The sequence below is a fragment of the Rhamphochromis longiceps genome, linkage group LG5 (genome assembly GCF_057381845.1).
Source record: "Rhamphochromis longiceps isolate RC_006_pf linkage group LG5, R_longiceps_female_GT1.1, whole genome shotgun sequence".
Lineage (NCBI taxonomy): Eukaryota > Metazoa > Chordata > Actinopteri > Cichliformes > Cichlidae > Rhamphochromis > Rhamphochromis longiceps.
The window spans coordinates 32,138,211-32,154,061 of record NC_140561.1 but is presented as its reverse complement, the minus strand read 5'-3'; the positions used below and the strand labels follow the sequence as shown (position 1 = coordinate 32,154,061).

Genomic DNA, 15,851 nt, shown 5'->3' with positions numbered 1-15,851 from the left:
ACACACACACACACAAATTTGCAGACCAAATTAATGAAACAATTTACATTTGAATACAATAGATGTTTTATAAATACCTAATGAGAGAAAACAGCAAACCCATGTGTACTAATTATTTCACTGCTGGGAAAAATATTATTGTTGATTAACGATCCCCATTAGAAATCAACCATAAAATACTCTTTAGCCCATTTTGGTGTCACGTCTCATTAGGAGTTGACATCAGTGCCATGCAGGTGCCTATCTGTAGAGGCACAAAAAGACCTGAAATATGGGATGACCTCACATGAGTAAATAACCAACAAAGTAATCTAAATTTAATTTGTTGTTAAAAACAATGCTTTCTGCCTGTGTAATTGGGACTGTTTTGGAAAAACAACACACATTGATTTCATAAAGGAGAAAACCTCATTTGCCATCTCTACAGGATATACATGTTTTTTTTAAAAAAAGAAAAAACAGCATTTTTGGCATTTATTTAATATAAATATGCTTTTCTTTTTTTTTGCCTGTCCCATTTTGCTCTTTTGCTATCAGAATTATTGTCTAAAGGCGAAGAAAGATGCCCAACGGATATGCATTTATGTTCTGATGTCTTTATCATTTTATACCCATTACAAAGGGCAAACTACACCCAGTGTCAATTATACATCCTTAACTTCCTTAACTAGCACACAGACACACACACACACACACTCACAGACAGATAGCCACCCCTCACAGACACTAAACTATAGCCAATCAGTCTATGGAGCAAAGCAGCTTCAGGAGCACCTTACCACTGTTATTTCTTCCATAAACCATCATGGTCCCGTTCCGCAGTCCTGCAAACAGGAAGCGGGAGGAGTGCTTCAGGCAGAGCACAGGGCACCCCTCTGGGTTATGGAGGGTCAGTAAGCATTGTGCTGCAGTGTCCACACTGCCATAGACCAGCACTCTGTAAGAACAACAGCGGCACAAGCCAACGTGATAAATGAGCATCATTTGAAATGACAGAGTGGCTCATTTTCATGCAGTTTGATTTAAGAGTGCACGGAGCATTGAGTATGTGGGACTACTCTGTCTTTCTTGTGTTTGAAATGCCATCTGAACTTTGCTGCATCTTATTGTCTTCTTCAGGATGACAAATGCACATCACATTTGTTTCTTTCTGACTGAGAAAAAAAATGTTAAGTCACATTGGAGCTGACAAGCTGTGCTAAAATGCTGAAATTGTGTTTTTTTTATTTTATTTATTAGTTGTTATTATATCTTTTTTCCCCTTGCCCCAGAATAGACACTTACACTGAAAAGGAATATGTCAGCATAAACAAACTGCTGACATATCAGTTCCTATGCAAATGACTAACACTAACGTTAATAAAAATAACTAAATTTATAAACATAGGAGTTCTCTCTGTCTAAAACAACAACAACAATTTATGCACTGTAACTGTGACAGGGGACTGAGATTAAACCTATCCCCTATCTCACACAGTGAGGATCAGAAGGTTTATTATTTGAAAATGAAACAGTGATCTTAGCTAAAGTAGCGGTATTGATGCTGTGTTGAGGTTTCATCTCTGATATCTTGCTTTGATGAAATACTGACAAGCAAATCTATACTGCTAGAAATCCCAGGGGACCATCACAGAGAATAATACAGCAGATTATTTTAAAACAGAAGATGTCAGGTATACCCAAAGCCATTTCCTCCCTTAACTTTGAATTTGTGCTTTTTCTGTTACACTAAGCATAGCTTTAAAAATTGGCCTTTTCTGACATTAAACCTCTCTTATATTTTGTGTCGCTCACCGGCCATCGTCTAATCCAACACAAATATTGGAGCCGATTGCCGAGGGTGTCTTATGAACTCCTGACTCCACTTCGTCAGTCGGGGAAGGTAGCGGGACATATTCTAGACATCGGACTGGAGAATCTACTTGCAGGCTTTTTACAGCCCGTGGGATGGGTCTGTTGAGGGAAAATATCTCTATCTGTCCTTGGGAACCTTCTGCTCCACCAGCCACCTGTAGAAAGGAAAAAACCTTGAGTGAAAAAGGTTGAGACCTCATGTTAAGCGGTACCAGTGGACTGAATCATAATGCCACGGATAATAAGCTATTTTGCTGAAAAAAGGACACCAGTAGCAGGGAGCACAACCGGAGCAGTTCTCTTAGATCACAATTGCAGTGTATGTTCACTGAAGGCAAGAGGATAGTATCATGATTAAACATTATCTACCTGACAACAATGTAGACCTAAAAAAAAAATCGAACCAATTATCCTGTTAAAGCGTTCTGTTTGTAGCCCAAACTCACTCCCTTTTATATTCTTTAGGCTATTAAATACCATTATATAATGGATTCACAATGTCATCGCCAGAACATCAAACGAATCTTAAAACTTGTGCGATCTTTTCATCAGTGAAGAACAGAGGGTTCTGAAAGGCTTTGAGTTGTTTAATCATGATGGTTTTTGTTACTTTACAAGATCAAGTGACTGATTGCAGGAGTCAGTTCATTACAAAGAGAAAAGAAAAATCATTTTCAATTAAATGTACTGACATCTGATATTAACAAGTCCAAGGTCACACTAAACATCTGAGACGCTGCTCTCAGTTCTAATATTCAGATATCAGAATCAGAATCAGAATACTTTATTGATCCCTGGGGGAAATTATTTTTTGTTACAGTGCTCCATTTTAAACCAACATTACGACAAGACAGACAATACACTAACTAAGAATAGTACAATATATACATATATATACATACATACATACATAAGTCACTCATAAATAAATAGTTGGAAAAGAAACATGTGTAGTTGTAGCAGTAACCAGTGTGTTAAGTGGATGCGTTGTACAGGGAGATGGCCACAGGCAGGAATGATTTCCTGTGTCGTTCAGTGGTGCTTTTCGGTAATCTCAGTCTCTCACTGAACGAGCTCCTGTGACTGACCAACATGTCATGGAGTGGGTGGGAGGTGTTATCCAACATTGTCTTTATCTTGGACAGCATCCGCCTCTCCGACACCACCTTGAGGGAGTCCAGCTCCATCCCCACAACATTGCTGGCCTTATGGATTAGTTTATAAGTCTGTTGGCATCTGCGACCCTCAGCCTGCTCCCCCAGCATGCAACAGCATAGAGGATCGCACTGGCCACAACAGACTCATAGAAAATCCTCAGCATTTTCTGGCAGATGTTGAAGGACCTCAGTCGCCTCAAAAAATAGAGACGACTCTGGCCCTTCCTGTAAAGTGCTGTGGTGTTTTTAGCCCAGTCCAGTTTATTGTCAATGTGTACTCCAAGGTATTTATAGTCCTCCACAATGTCAACACTGACCCCACTGATATATACAAGGTTACAAACTGAGCTATTGACAGCTCAGTTTCGTGGAGGCCCGATGTGGAGAAAGTTTTCACCAATCAATGACTGTAGATGTCGCCCACTTTGCTTGATGCTCCATAAATTTGTCATGGGTGGAGAAGCATCACCACCCATGACAAATTCCTCAAGGCGATTGACACCCTGAGCTGTAGCTAAAAGTCTGCCTCAACAGAAGCTTGATATCCTGTGTACCACATTTTTACTGCGCATTTATTGGTCTGTGAGTAAGCCTGTCAAAACCAATGCTGAGAAAACTAAAAGGGCAGGAACCCTCCAACCTATCGCTGATGCAATTCCAATTAAGATGACATCGCTTTCATTCCTAAACAATTAAAGTGTCACTTTGAGTTTTCAATATGATTTCATTACTCCTGTGAGAAGCCAAGGTAGATGTACATACAAAACACAATGCTGTTCTTGGAAAAGAACACACACAGCAGCTTGCTGCGAGACAGCGAGGATTTATTCCCTGTATGAATCACATCGTGCGAATGTGACAGGAGCTAAATATAGTCTTTAGCTCTTCTCCTCCACGCTCACCCTTATTTGCATGCAATCATTTGTTTGATTTGTATCAGTGTGCAGAATCTGGACAGGAGCAATCCTTCGAGCTCTTGAGAAGGAGCCAGAACAAATAATGCTCTGTTGCACAGGGTGAAGCGACGATAGGGAGAACTTATCTTGCAGGAAGGAGCCCAAAAATGACTTCAAAGGACTGTGGAAACAGAGCCAGAGGCCTAGACCCCTTCATCCTGCCTCTTACACAATTTAACATTCACACGTCCACTTGTACCTCCCAAAACCCAAACAGCCTTAGTTTAACCTATCCAGGGAATCTGTGGTGTCCACACAAAGACTTATTTAAAGGGACAGATACATTTGGAGTTATGCCCTGGAAAGAATCTTTGCCTTGGAGAAAGAAAAACAAACTTTCTCTGCCAGCATTAATGAGATTATTCTGCAAACCGTGAGGAGGTGTGGGAGAGTGGTTATGATGGCACCCTCTCCTAAATTCTTTTCACCACACAGAATGCAAACCATGGGTCACTACATTGTTAATTTCCTCTGAAGCTGTTATATTTTTAAGTTTCTCATGAGCTATGAAAGGTAGCTTGTTGAATAGGTGCGTAAAGAAAACGCACAAAACCAGAATTCATTAGGCCTTTATCTAAAATGAGAAGTAGGAAGTTGGGGAAAGTGGGACAAGGAAGGTGAAGGCAAACAGGGAAACACTGGGGTATCAGTATGATTAGACACAATGTCATTACTCTGATCAAAGCACGCAGAAATCCCCATAGCCCATCTCACTTTAACATGATTAGTGTCATCCCTTATTTGACAAGCCTGCCAGGGAGGTAGAACCAACTGGAGGCGGAACACTCAGCCACTAATTATTCGTCCTGGTTCCTCAGGCCTTCGCTATCTTTTTCTTTATTGGAAACCATCTTTTTGTTACACTTGGTACCGTACTGTATGGAACAATCACCGTGATAGAAAAAAAGAGGACCAGTGTATTTACTACTCAGGAGCTGCTTGTTCTTTCTGCAAGGTTGGTTTGCGTACTGTGCACCACTGCGTAAGCAGAATGCAAAGGAAATTCACTCCTGAGACTTTAATTCATAACAAAGAAAAATTACCTCCTGAATGGATTTTTGTTATAGAAAACATTCAACACAAAGGACTCTCAGTCCTTTAGTTTCCACAGGGAGATATTTTGAACTTATGGAAGAGCAATAAGAGTAAAAACAATTTAGAGTAGTTTTGTTTCCAAACAAAATTATAAATACGTCAAGAGATACATTTCCGTTTTTTACCGAGCAATGTTCCATCTGAGTAAACCCCAGCATTTTCTCTTTTGAAGCACACTTATATGATGCTCAAGAGAACTGAATGGGAAACTTGCACAATTTTAACTTTCATTGTTGGTGTGATTTGGAGTTTCATTTGCAGTGGCCATTGTACATCATTTATTTATTTTCTTTCAGCAAATTGCATCAGTACATTAGTCATGATTTTCAACTTGGACATTTCACTCATTAAGATCTGATATGTCATTCAAGTGTCCTGGTTTAAAATAGGCAGCATTAACACAGCACGCCCCAGATAGTTGATTCTGTTCAACAGGACGTAGAGTTTTCAGTGGGAGAAACGTTTCGTCACTCATCCAAGTGACTTCTGCAGTCACCTGGATGAGTGAGCATGCATCAAGACATTACCATGGCCTGCTTTTCAACTGTGGGAGAACCCAGAAGAAGAACCCAAAACAAGCACAGGAGAATAAGAACAAACCACATAGAAAACTTTTACTGTAAGGCAAAAGAAACTTACATTTTTAGCTTGAGCGTCACCAAAATTGGAATTTAGTCCCTAAATATTTGACTTAGAAATGAAACCTCTGAGGCGATGACCTGAAAATGTTTCTAAATAACCGAGAATACGAAACGGCCCGCAAACCTTTGATGGTCTCATGCAAAATGCAGTTAGTTAACTGAAAAAGATTTCAATTCAGACACGGTAAAACTGGAACTTTGAAAGAAAACATTTAGACAATGTGGATCAGCAGTTAGAGACCTGGGGAAGTTCCTGAAGTTTTAGAAGAGCTGCAAATTTAACAAACTACGCCTACAGACGTCTAAGAAGGTCTGCAGATGTCCTTCTCACTCTGATTTGACAGAACAGATGGTTTCTATTTAATCAATACAACTGTTTCTTCTAGTCTAAAGCATTTCCATCTACATGTACAAAACCGCGTCTCACTGCATCATTACAAGCATCAAACCAATCTTCTCTGAATGCCTAATTCAAATTCATGATTTAAAAAAAGTACTCACAAAAACTGTGTGAACCAACTTCAGCTTTTTTAATACATTAATCCCCCTTAAAATGTTTATTTTACCTTATTTTAGGCCACTCTGCTCTAAAAAAAAGTAGAAAGTTAGATCAGCCTGTTCTCCTTTAATCACTGATATCAAAAGACCCTAAATGGTAATGGCACCATATCTCCTCCTCATCTGAGTGAGCATCCAGTCTTCTTTAGAATACCAACACAAAAGCAATTAAGCCTGAGACACTGAGCCATAGTCTGTCTCTTGGAGGGCCTGTACTTGATTTAACCACCCTTCTCCAAAAAGAAGGGGAAGAAAAAATTAAAACTGGAAGATTAATAGCAATAATAGATTGTCTGCATCATTTTAAATTCTCCCCGTCTTTGTAGATTCAGCTAAATTTCCACAAGTCCCGAGACACGATGCGATAGTCAGGCTCTGCAATTTTCCTCGCTCGCCATGAAACATTCTGCAGCAGTTACTCCACGGTAGCCTTTTTACAGAATGAATTCACAGTTTTCAGGCGATATTTTGCAAAATGAAAAATGTTGCATATCCTGTTCTTAGCCTTGAGATAGATTTTTTTATTCGCTCTTTAATGAATGAGAGGAAAATTTAGGAAGGACATTTAAATTGTCATGGTAATTGTGTGAAAAGCTTAAATAATCAGTACCAATAAAACAGGCATTCTTCTCCCTTGAGTTTAGTCAATGGACATTAAACAGCGTCTGTGTGCTTATATACACTCCTGTACAGACAGGTGACAAATTAAAGGAAAGCCAATATTCAAGCGTCAAGGTCACTGTGTGCTGCCAGAACTTTACTTGTCCCACCTTTCCTGTAAAATCTACCCGCTGTTTTGATGATGATAGCAGTTGAGAGCACTATCTCCAATAGATGGCCAGTTTGGTGGCGATGTGGTTTTTAAGGTTATAGCCTAAAGCACTCCAGATGAGATCGCCCCTCTCAGGAACTAAATGTTTCATCATCACCATCAGATCTCTTCATTTTCAGAGTGAAGAGTTTGTTTTTTTACTTTAAATGCCTGTAATGTAATGTCTGCATGCGTGTATAAGGAAGATGTTACTTACCCAGAGGTATCCTTGAGGTAAGGATGTACTTGCTGCAGAGAAGCCCAACAGTGCACAATGAACAGGATTGTGGAGAGCAGCTTCAAGCTTTAAGAGACAAAAATGAATATTGCTTATATAATGTATTTATCACGGCTCCATACCTTAACATTTTTTTTCCTTTTACACTGACAGAACCTTGTTATATACTTTCCCACAAACATTACATATTACATTCATATTACATCATCACCCAATGCAAGTTTTACGCCACAGCTGCCTTAAATCATTTTTTATGTTTCTGGTTAATCCACCAGTATGTGCTAGCTTTTTAATCAAAATTATATTTTTAATGCTAAAACATAATTATTGTTATTGTTATCCATGAATTTTAAAATTCATTAAAAAAAAAAAAATCAGTAAAGCAAATCATTACTGTTTGATTAAAATGCCAAATTACAGTTATTTACTAGCTTTCCCCTAAAAAAATAAAAAATAAAAATTGTTTTTGTGGTTGAATATCATGCTTGATTAATTTCTGGCTTTCTGGCATCAAAAGTGGTTTTGGAATGGTTAAAGCAGACTAATATTATGCTTCTTGAAAGTTTTGCCCAAAGCCCAGACCTCAACCCTATTAAAAAAAAAAAAGTAGCTTAAAAGCTGGGGCTGTCCCAACGAAGCAAATAAATAAATTCTACCAACACCGCCAAAAAGAGTCGTCAAATGTCTAGCCAGGATTATGGAAGAAGCTTGTTGATGGCTACCAAAAATTATTTGGACGAGCTGGTTTTATGAGACATTTAACCAAATATTGGTAGGGGTATATGTATACTTTTGACACCGTGCGTATTAGAGAAAAGCCAAGACAATTTCAAACTTGTTCATCCAATTCTTGCTTTTTTTATTTGCTAAACGTTTTTGCTGTACAACTATATAACCTTTAAAAAAGAGCATTTGAAAGACATCCTGAAAAGGCCAAAATTACCATGATATCCATGCCCATGATGAGTATATGTAAACTTTTGACCACAACTGTATATATTCTTTTTACTCGTTTGCTGTTGAAATACTCTTGAGTTGAATTCTAAGAACACTGACACAGAAAAACACAGCTTTTTCCATCCAATGTCCTATTATTATATAACCAGCAGGTGTTAAATGTTACTTTGCATTCTGCTACCATTGGCAAGATCAAAAGAACAACACCAAAACAATGTTTGATGTTCCAGCTATTGTTGGAGGCAACCATTGGGGTTCTAGTTTAGTTTGAGCTTTCTTTATAAAAAATGATTGGATTTGTTACTTTTCAGTTTAGTTTTTTTCTTTTAGTGCCCTCAGCTCCCTTTTTATCAACTTATTCGCTCTATGAATTCTTTTGCTCAGTGCACTTTATACATTTTGTTTGGCAAACTTTGAAACACAAAAATAACAATTTAAACATAGAGAGCAAAGGCAGAAAAGTGAATCTCCTTATTATTTCCACGTGCAATAATTTTGCAAAGATTATTCCCTTAAAAAGTACCTGGGATTTAGTATAGCTGCTAACTTTACAATATTAACTTGTCAAACTTGAATGCACATTGATGTGAAAGACAAAGTACCTGTCAAATTATCAATACAAAAGAGCTAATAAGTTTTAAAAAAGTAAAATAAATCGAAAGTTATTTGACAGGTTGTAAATGAGACATTGACATTTGCAGTGTGGAGTCTATACCCGATCAAACCCCCAGCTTCTCTAACCTGCAGTCTGTCATATAGGAAATGATTACCATTTTACTGTATGACCGCTAAGGGTGGACTGTGTGACAGAGAGAACAGCTAATTGTGTGTTGTCGGGATGATGGGAGGTGACAGTGGGTAAGGTGCTTCTTTTGAGAATGGTGGGAAGGGTGAGTGAAAGTGAACAGAGTGTCAACAATAAGAGCTGCGCGTCTTTAACTGTCGTCCTCTATGGCAGCAAGCATCAATCACAGGTAATTTATAGCCACCCTTGTCCAAGACCCTCCCTCTTTTCTCTCTTGTTGGGTGTGTTTGTAAACACTAAACAAAAAAATGGTAGTGGATAGCTCACGGCTCCCCTCATCTGCACTGCGAGGCTATTTCTCCACTCCCTCTGTGTCTCTCTCCATTTATTCAAATTCACCCCACAGATGCATGGCTGGTCCTCTCTATCAATCTTTCAGTCCCAATTTCCCATTTCTCTTGCATCGTTCATGCTCTTTTTATCCCTGCTTTTTTCTTCTTTATCCCTGCCTCCCCACCCCTTTTCCCCTTCTGCAAGCCCTCCGTCAAGAGCTGTGAAATGTTTTTTGATAGGTAATTAAGTGGCAGCCATAATAGGTATCCATATGGAAGCCCTGTGGTTAAGAGAAAGAGAGAGACGGTGGACCAGAGGGACAGGAACACTATAGCTTACGGTGCTGGCAGCACAATGGTGGTTGGAGTTTATCAGTCACCTGAGACCGGTAAGCATTGCAGGCCAATCTTCCCAGACCTAGATTACTTTCTGAGTTAGCAAAGTCAGTCTGGCAGCACAAATGGGAGCAGTATTCAAAAACAGGAATGTGCATTCGGATCATTCGGATAAAGAACTCATTTGTAAATGAAGAGGCTCCTTCCTTAATGAGTTATCCACCATTCGAAAAATTTGACGCCTACTCTTGTAAAAATGATTGCGGGTATAAAGAGGAAATCTCATTTTAGAATATTGTATAAGTAATTAGCTATTTGCTAATGACCCCTTATTATGCTTAAAATCTTAAACAGCACTTCTTTCCTCATAGGGCAATTATTTAATTCCACACAATCATGTGATAATTAGTGCGAGTCATATTTTCTATATTATCAATTTGAAATGAAGCTCTTCAACAGCTACATGAACAATTTGAGTGGAAATAGCTCACAAGGCCTGATATACACAAGGATACCAAGCCAAGGATAGATCTGGCTCCCATTAAAGTGCAGACAGTGACTATGATCGATACAGTAAACCACTGGTCCACTTATTGAAGTTCTTTAAGCAGCCAGTGGAAAGAGCACGGGTGAGCATAACAACAGAGCCTGTAAGACCACTTCTACCTGTGAATGTGCAAATTATATTGACAGGCACCTAGGAAATGTGAGCCTTCAGCAATGGCCATATCACTGGCAATCCCAATGCTAATACCGTATCAGTGAGGCCCCATTTAAAAATCAATAAGATCCAAGCCTTCTCAAAGTCTATTGTCAGTCTCGTTTATCGCACATTCTGCGTGTGTGTGCCTGCAGAGCTGTAGGTGTGAAGTTGAAAAGCTAACGCTATTCCCCTGCGCGGGAGGCAGGATGAGAGAGGAAGGTGAGCCTGTAAGCCAGCTGAGGGAGGGTTGATGGAAGACTTCAGGGAACACGGGGGAAGAAAAGGGAGGAAATGGGCAGGTGAGCTAATTAAAGCAAGCTTTGTTGATGTGATGAGAGCGCGGCCTCCCAGCTGCTGGTTACCAATGAACAGAATAGGATAGAATAGCCCTTTATTGTCACCGTACATGTACAATGAAATTGTGGGTGCTCTGAGCCAGCTGTGCCAAAATAAAATATAAAAAGTAGACAGCGGGAATAAACAGCAAACAGGAGAAATATATACAATCAAGAGGGACATATACAAAAATAAAAGAAAGGCACATGTTAGAGAACAAGTTGCAAAGTCCCCCACCCATTACCCCAAGACGGCGCCAGCCCAGATGCTGGCTCCAGGTGGCAATGGTAAGCACGGGAGCTTTGTTGTTCTTCTGAAAATAAATGTGAAACGTGTGTAATTAAATTACAATCCTACAGGGAAGAATGGATGGGACCATTTATTGTTATTGTCTTTTATTTACTGTGAAGATTTTGCCTAGTTGGTGTACACGCTGGTACAGCTCTTGGCTCTGTGCAACAACAGCTGCAAATGCATGCAGTGGTAGAGATTGGTAGTGGTCTAATATGACAGGGAGGCACTTTAATGATTCATGCTTCTGGCTGTCAGACTGTCAGAACAGTGTTCCCTTGCAAAAGATGACTTCTCCAAATCCAATTAATGTTGTTATACTTCCCAAGGCTACTCAGGTGCACTGTTTTTCCTTACAGCAATGTTCCTCTGTAAGCACAGTGAAACCTGCTTTCAGATATGCAGGAGATTTACTACACGTGGGATTTTTGACAATTGCTTCCCGAAAAAAGTCCATGCATCATATTCACTAGGGTCCTATAATGTTATCAACAAGAAGATGAGACACGCTGCAGCCAGCGTTGCATTGTTTGGCCTCCGCTACACTTATATATGCTTTATTGGAAAGAGAGCTTTATAGTCAATTATGATATATTGCCTTACTAGAAACTCCTGACCACACATTTCTGGACCTTTTTACGAGACAAAAAAAGTATTTGGAAACGCTATACACTGCACCATGGCCTTCTGAAAATCAAATAACAAATATTATCTCTTTAAATGGCATGCACAGAGAGGGCTGGGTGCTGTATATTACACCCAGAGAAAGCAAATATGGCTGTACTATTTTTTTCGGATTCCATAGTCACAGTGACTTCCCCCAATTCCACATACCAACAATCTTTTACACGCACTAACAAGCACTAATAGAAAACTTCCACTGTTTATTAACTGGTAATTGACTGACTGGTGTTTGCGCTCCCTCCCCACTGCAACCCCACTGCCTAAGGCTACAGGCAGGATGGCCGCAGAGTGAATCGCCAGTCAGCCTGAAATTGCTTACATCCAAAGCCTTGCTACAGGTAATGCACACTACTAAACAAACCACAAATATAAGAGATTTTTCAAAGTTTCTGCTCAGATTATCAAGAAGGCAACCCTGACGCACAGGTATTTCTAAATAACACGATACTGACTTGGTTAACCACATTTCTTCGTCTTAATCTGACCTTTTATGTCAGTGTAGCACTGACAAGCGTGTCTTCTATTGAGCGTGCTCTCTACATCTAAACGTGCTCTAAACTTGTTCACAGCCTGGTCCCGGTTGAGTAAGTGATTTCTAACCTTGCACAAAAATTCCCTTGAAACTCCTAATATATTGGATTTGTTCTGTGCTTGAACTAAAGTACAAAAAACAAATACGAAAATTACATTTTAAAAAAGAAAGTAAATCAGTGAGTGTAGTCAAAGGAGCTTGCAAAGAAAAGCGTCTGGACTTCTTTAAGTTGCTTGAAGACGTTTCACCTCTCATCCGAGAAGCTTCTTCAGTTCTAAGGTCAAATGGTGGAGAGTCCCAGATATATACCTAGTGGGAGTAACCCCCCACAGAGGGACAAAAGGACCCCCTGATGATCCTCTAATCGCCTGAGCCAAGGTGTGAAACTGGGTGTGGGTCCCAATCAGCCAGAGTTTCGGGTGTGTTCATTGTGAAACCTGGCCCCACCTTATCATGCGAATTCCTGAGATCAGATGGCCCAGGATGTGAGTGGGCGTTAAGGCGTCTGGGAAGGGATCTCAAAACTGGATTATAGAGGGCAGAGAGTTGGTGTCGTAAACCCCCGCCTCTGTTCAAAGATGGTCGCTCACAGTGGACATAGATGGCTTCTTTCACTCCTCTTTCAAACCATCTGTCCTCTCTGTCCAAAATGTGAACATTGGCATCCTAGAAAGAGTGTCCTTTATCCTTAAGATGCAGATGGACTGCTGAGTCTTGTCCTGTGGAGGTGGCTCTTCTGTGTTGTGCCATGCGCTTGTGAAGTGGCTGTTTGGTCTCTCCAATGTAGAGGTCTGAGCATTCCTTGCTGCACTGTACCGCATACACCACATTGTTAAGTCTGTGTTTTGGCGTTTTGTCTTTCGGGTGAACCAGTTTTTGTCTGAGCGTGTTGCTGGGTCTGAAATACACTGGGATGTCATGCTCCTGAGTTTTTCTGATACACCGGCTACATAGGGGATGACAATGTTGTTGCGTCTGTCCTTCTTATCCTCCCTCGCTGGTGTCTGGTCTTCTTTTCTGTGCCTCTTTGCTGACTTTAAGAACGCCCAGTTAGGATAGCCGCACGTTTTGAGTGCTTCCTTTACATGTGTGTGTTCCTTCTTTTTTCCTTCAGGCTTAGAGGGAACATGTTCTGCCCGGTGGTGTAGGGTCCTACTTACTCCAAGTTTGTGTTCCAAAGGGTGATGGGAGTCAAAGAGTGTAGGTAAAAATTGAGTGTAGCTAAAAATAATTTACAGTGAGGTATACACAACGCAGTCTGAACACACACACAAACAAAAGAAGAAAAAAATGTTACAAAGACATGAAAGACAGATGGTGAGAGCTGAAAGAAACAAAAGACAAGGTGACATTTAGCAAATGTTCAGTGAGAATTTTTGACCAGAGTAATGGAGGAGGGGGAGGACAACCAGAGACAAGATTTCAACTACACAAAGTGAAAGCATGTAACAACTATGCCTACGCTTTGTTTTTTTCTTTTTCAACGATTCAATTCTGCTGGTCAGCAGGTGGCACAACGGTCAAAATCCCATCAGTCCTTGGTGTGCTTTGCAGTTCTTTTTGACACTGACACGCATAAAAAAACAAAACGATGATACAATCCAAAGCCTTAATTATCCCTTTATCTTTTTATCAATTTACAGAAGAATCCTTGTCTATTAATCTAATTCTAAATGATGTACTTTTTGGTTGTTGTCTAAGAAACTGAATTTTGAAAAAGAAACAAAAAAAGACCATGAATACATTTGGAACAAAGGAACTCTGACCTCTGTCAACCTGTAGTTTTAATACCTCCAAGATCACACTGGCACACTTGAGGACAGTTTGGGTAATGTATTTGAACTACTTAATACTAACAGAGTGACGAGACAGTCCAGTCTGTTAGTTTTATTATTGTTTTTTTAAGTAAGCGGAGGCTCCTTTTACACTACTGACTGTTGGGCTCATATTCAACAGGGCCATTCTGTGTGACAGGTACATATAGGGAAGAAGGGACATTAGTTTTGCACATTTTACCCAAAAACAGAGAAGAGCTGTGTAAATAAATTATTGGCACGGTGTAATGTTGCTATAGAAACAACTGAGATATTATTTTACTAATAGGGAAATCTATAAGTAAAAAAAGTATATCATGAATATTTAATAACAATTGATGTTTTTTTTAATGGTGACAGCAAAATTGAACAAAGACCTGCAGAGTTGCACGGAGTAATCTCTGAGGTTAGAGAGAGGTTAACTAACATATTTATGTGCTTGCTTCTTCCTACCATAAGAAAACTCGGGCTGAATCACAAACATGGACATTACATCTTAGAATCTCTTGTCTATTCACTGGTAACTATTATATGCAAATCACAATTTGCTGTAACTAGTAAATTTTAACTAATATTAACTTTTTTTAAACTTATTTTTTTTCTATTTAAAAGGGAAAAGTAAATGGACGCTGAAACAGAGGTCATTCAGGTTCAGGTTACCTTATTTGTACCTGCAGGCAGATTTTGTAAAGGTCAAAGAGTTGGTAAGACAAAACATTTCCATTGCACATACATGTAGAGTATACCATATGCACACAAAATTTCACAAACATAGTGCTTGTGGACAGTCACACTCTCAAGACATGACCATATGGCCACGGCAAAGTGTTGTTTGCTAATTATCACTCTTGCAATTTATCATAATCTGTCATGAACCTAATACAAAAGGACAACAGGATCAAAGCAGAAACTTGCTGTTAATGTTATGATTTCATGAGCTAGATGTCACCCTGTGATTTAAATTCCACTAGCATCAACAAGCAGAGATCAAAGGGCCAACCACCTGCTGTGCTTGCAGGCCTGCGTTACACTCAGAATATTCAAAGTCATTGGAAGACAATAAGATTAAACCATCTGCACAAGAAGGCTGAGTAGACAACCTGATTTTTAATTCTTGATAGGTCCGTATCGGGCCTTTTAGAGGTGGTTAGGACTTGCTGCAAAACCATATGGCTATCAGCTTATTATTAAAACTGGCTCAGGACATTTCCTCCAATTTAATAACCACTGTCTGTACAGTAACGATTCCCTGTCTCCCCTGGCTATGCCACAGATCATATCAGCAATAAGTGGAATGAAGCTGGAGAGTGGTTTTGCATATCTCTGCTCAAAGCCACAGCCTGACATTGGTAGGACATTACAAACTCATATTCATGACTCGACTGAGATTTTATTCCTCGTGTCCTTCACCGCTCCTGGCTGAACGATTGCAACACGCTCAACAAATGTGATGCAAATTCGCTGTGTCGCTATGCCCCCTCTTCACAGATACACACACACGGATCCACACACCCACACCGCTGACTCCTGCGGCCATGGCAGTTCCAACTCTGGATGAAAGCGGTTGTACTGCCCCTGCATTAATGGGTTCAAAAGAGGACTACGGGCTACTGTGTATTCAATCACTTCCTCCATCTTCCCTTCCCTTTTGCCAGAGACAGGAGATATCCGTACTGGGTCCAAACAAGCTTGGGATCTTTACTCACCTCAAACACAGAAACTGACACAACTGTGTGTCAACATGGGGTCCCAGATGAAACCCTGGGCATAAGACTGGACAGGGCTTTCAATAATCCTTAATATCAGATGGC

General features: G+C 39.9%; 1 protein-coding gene across 5 annotated transcripts in view; it reads right to left on the bottom strand.

Moving 5' to 3' along the window:
* arhgef10la (Rho guanine nucleotide exchange factor (GEF) 10-like a) overlaps positions 1-15,851 on the bottom strand; it is a 123,710-nt gene that overhangs the window by 16,427 nt on the left and 91,432 nt on the right. For all 5 annotated transcript variants that reach the window (XM_085407242.1, XM_085407239.1, XM_085407241.1 and 2 more), the window contains 3 exons: positions 7,290-7,376; positions 1,795-2,009; positions 780-937 (listed from right to left, as the gene is read on the bottom strand). In XM_085407242.1, the coding sequence (XP_085263368.1) occupies positions 780-937; positions 1,795-2,009; positions 7,290-7,376 (460 nt within the window). The remainder of the gene's footprint in view (positions 1-779; positions 938-1,794; positions 2,010-7,289; positions 7,377-15,851) is intronic.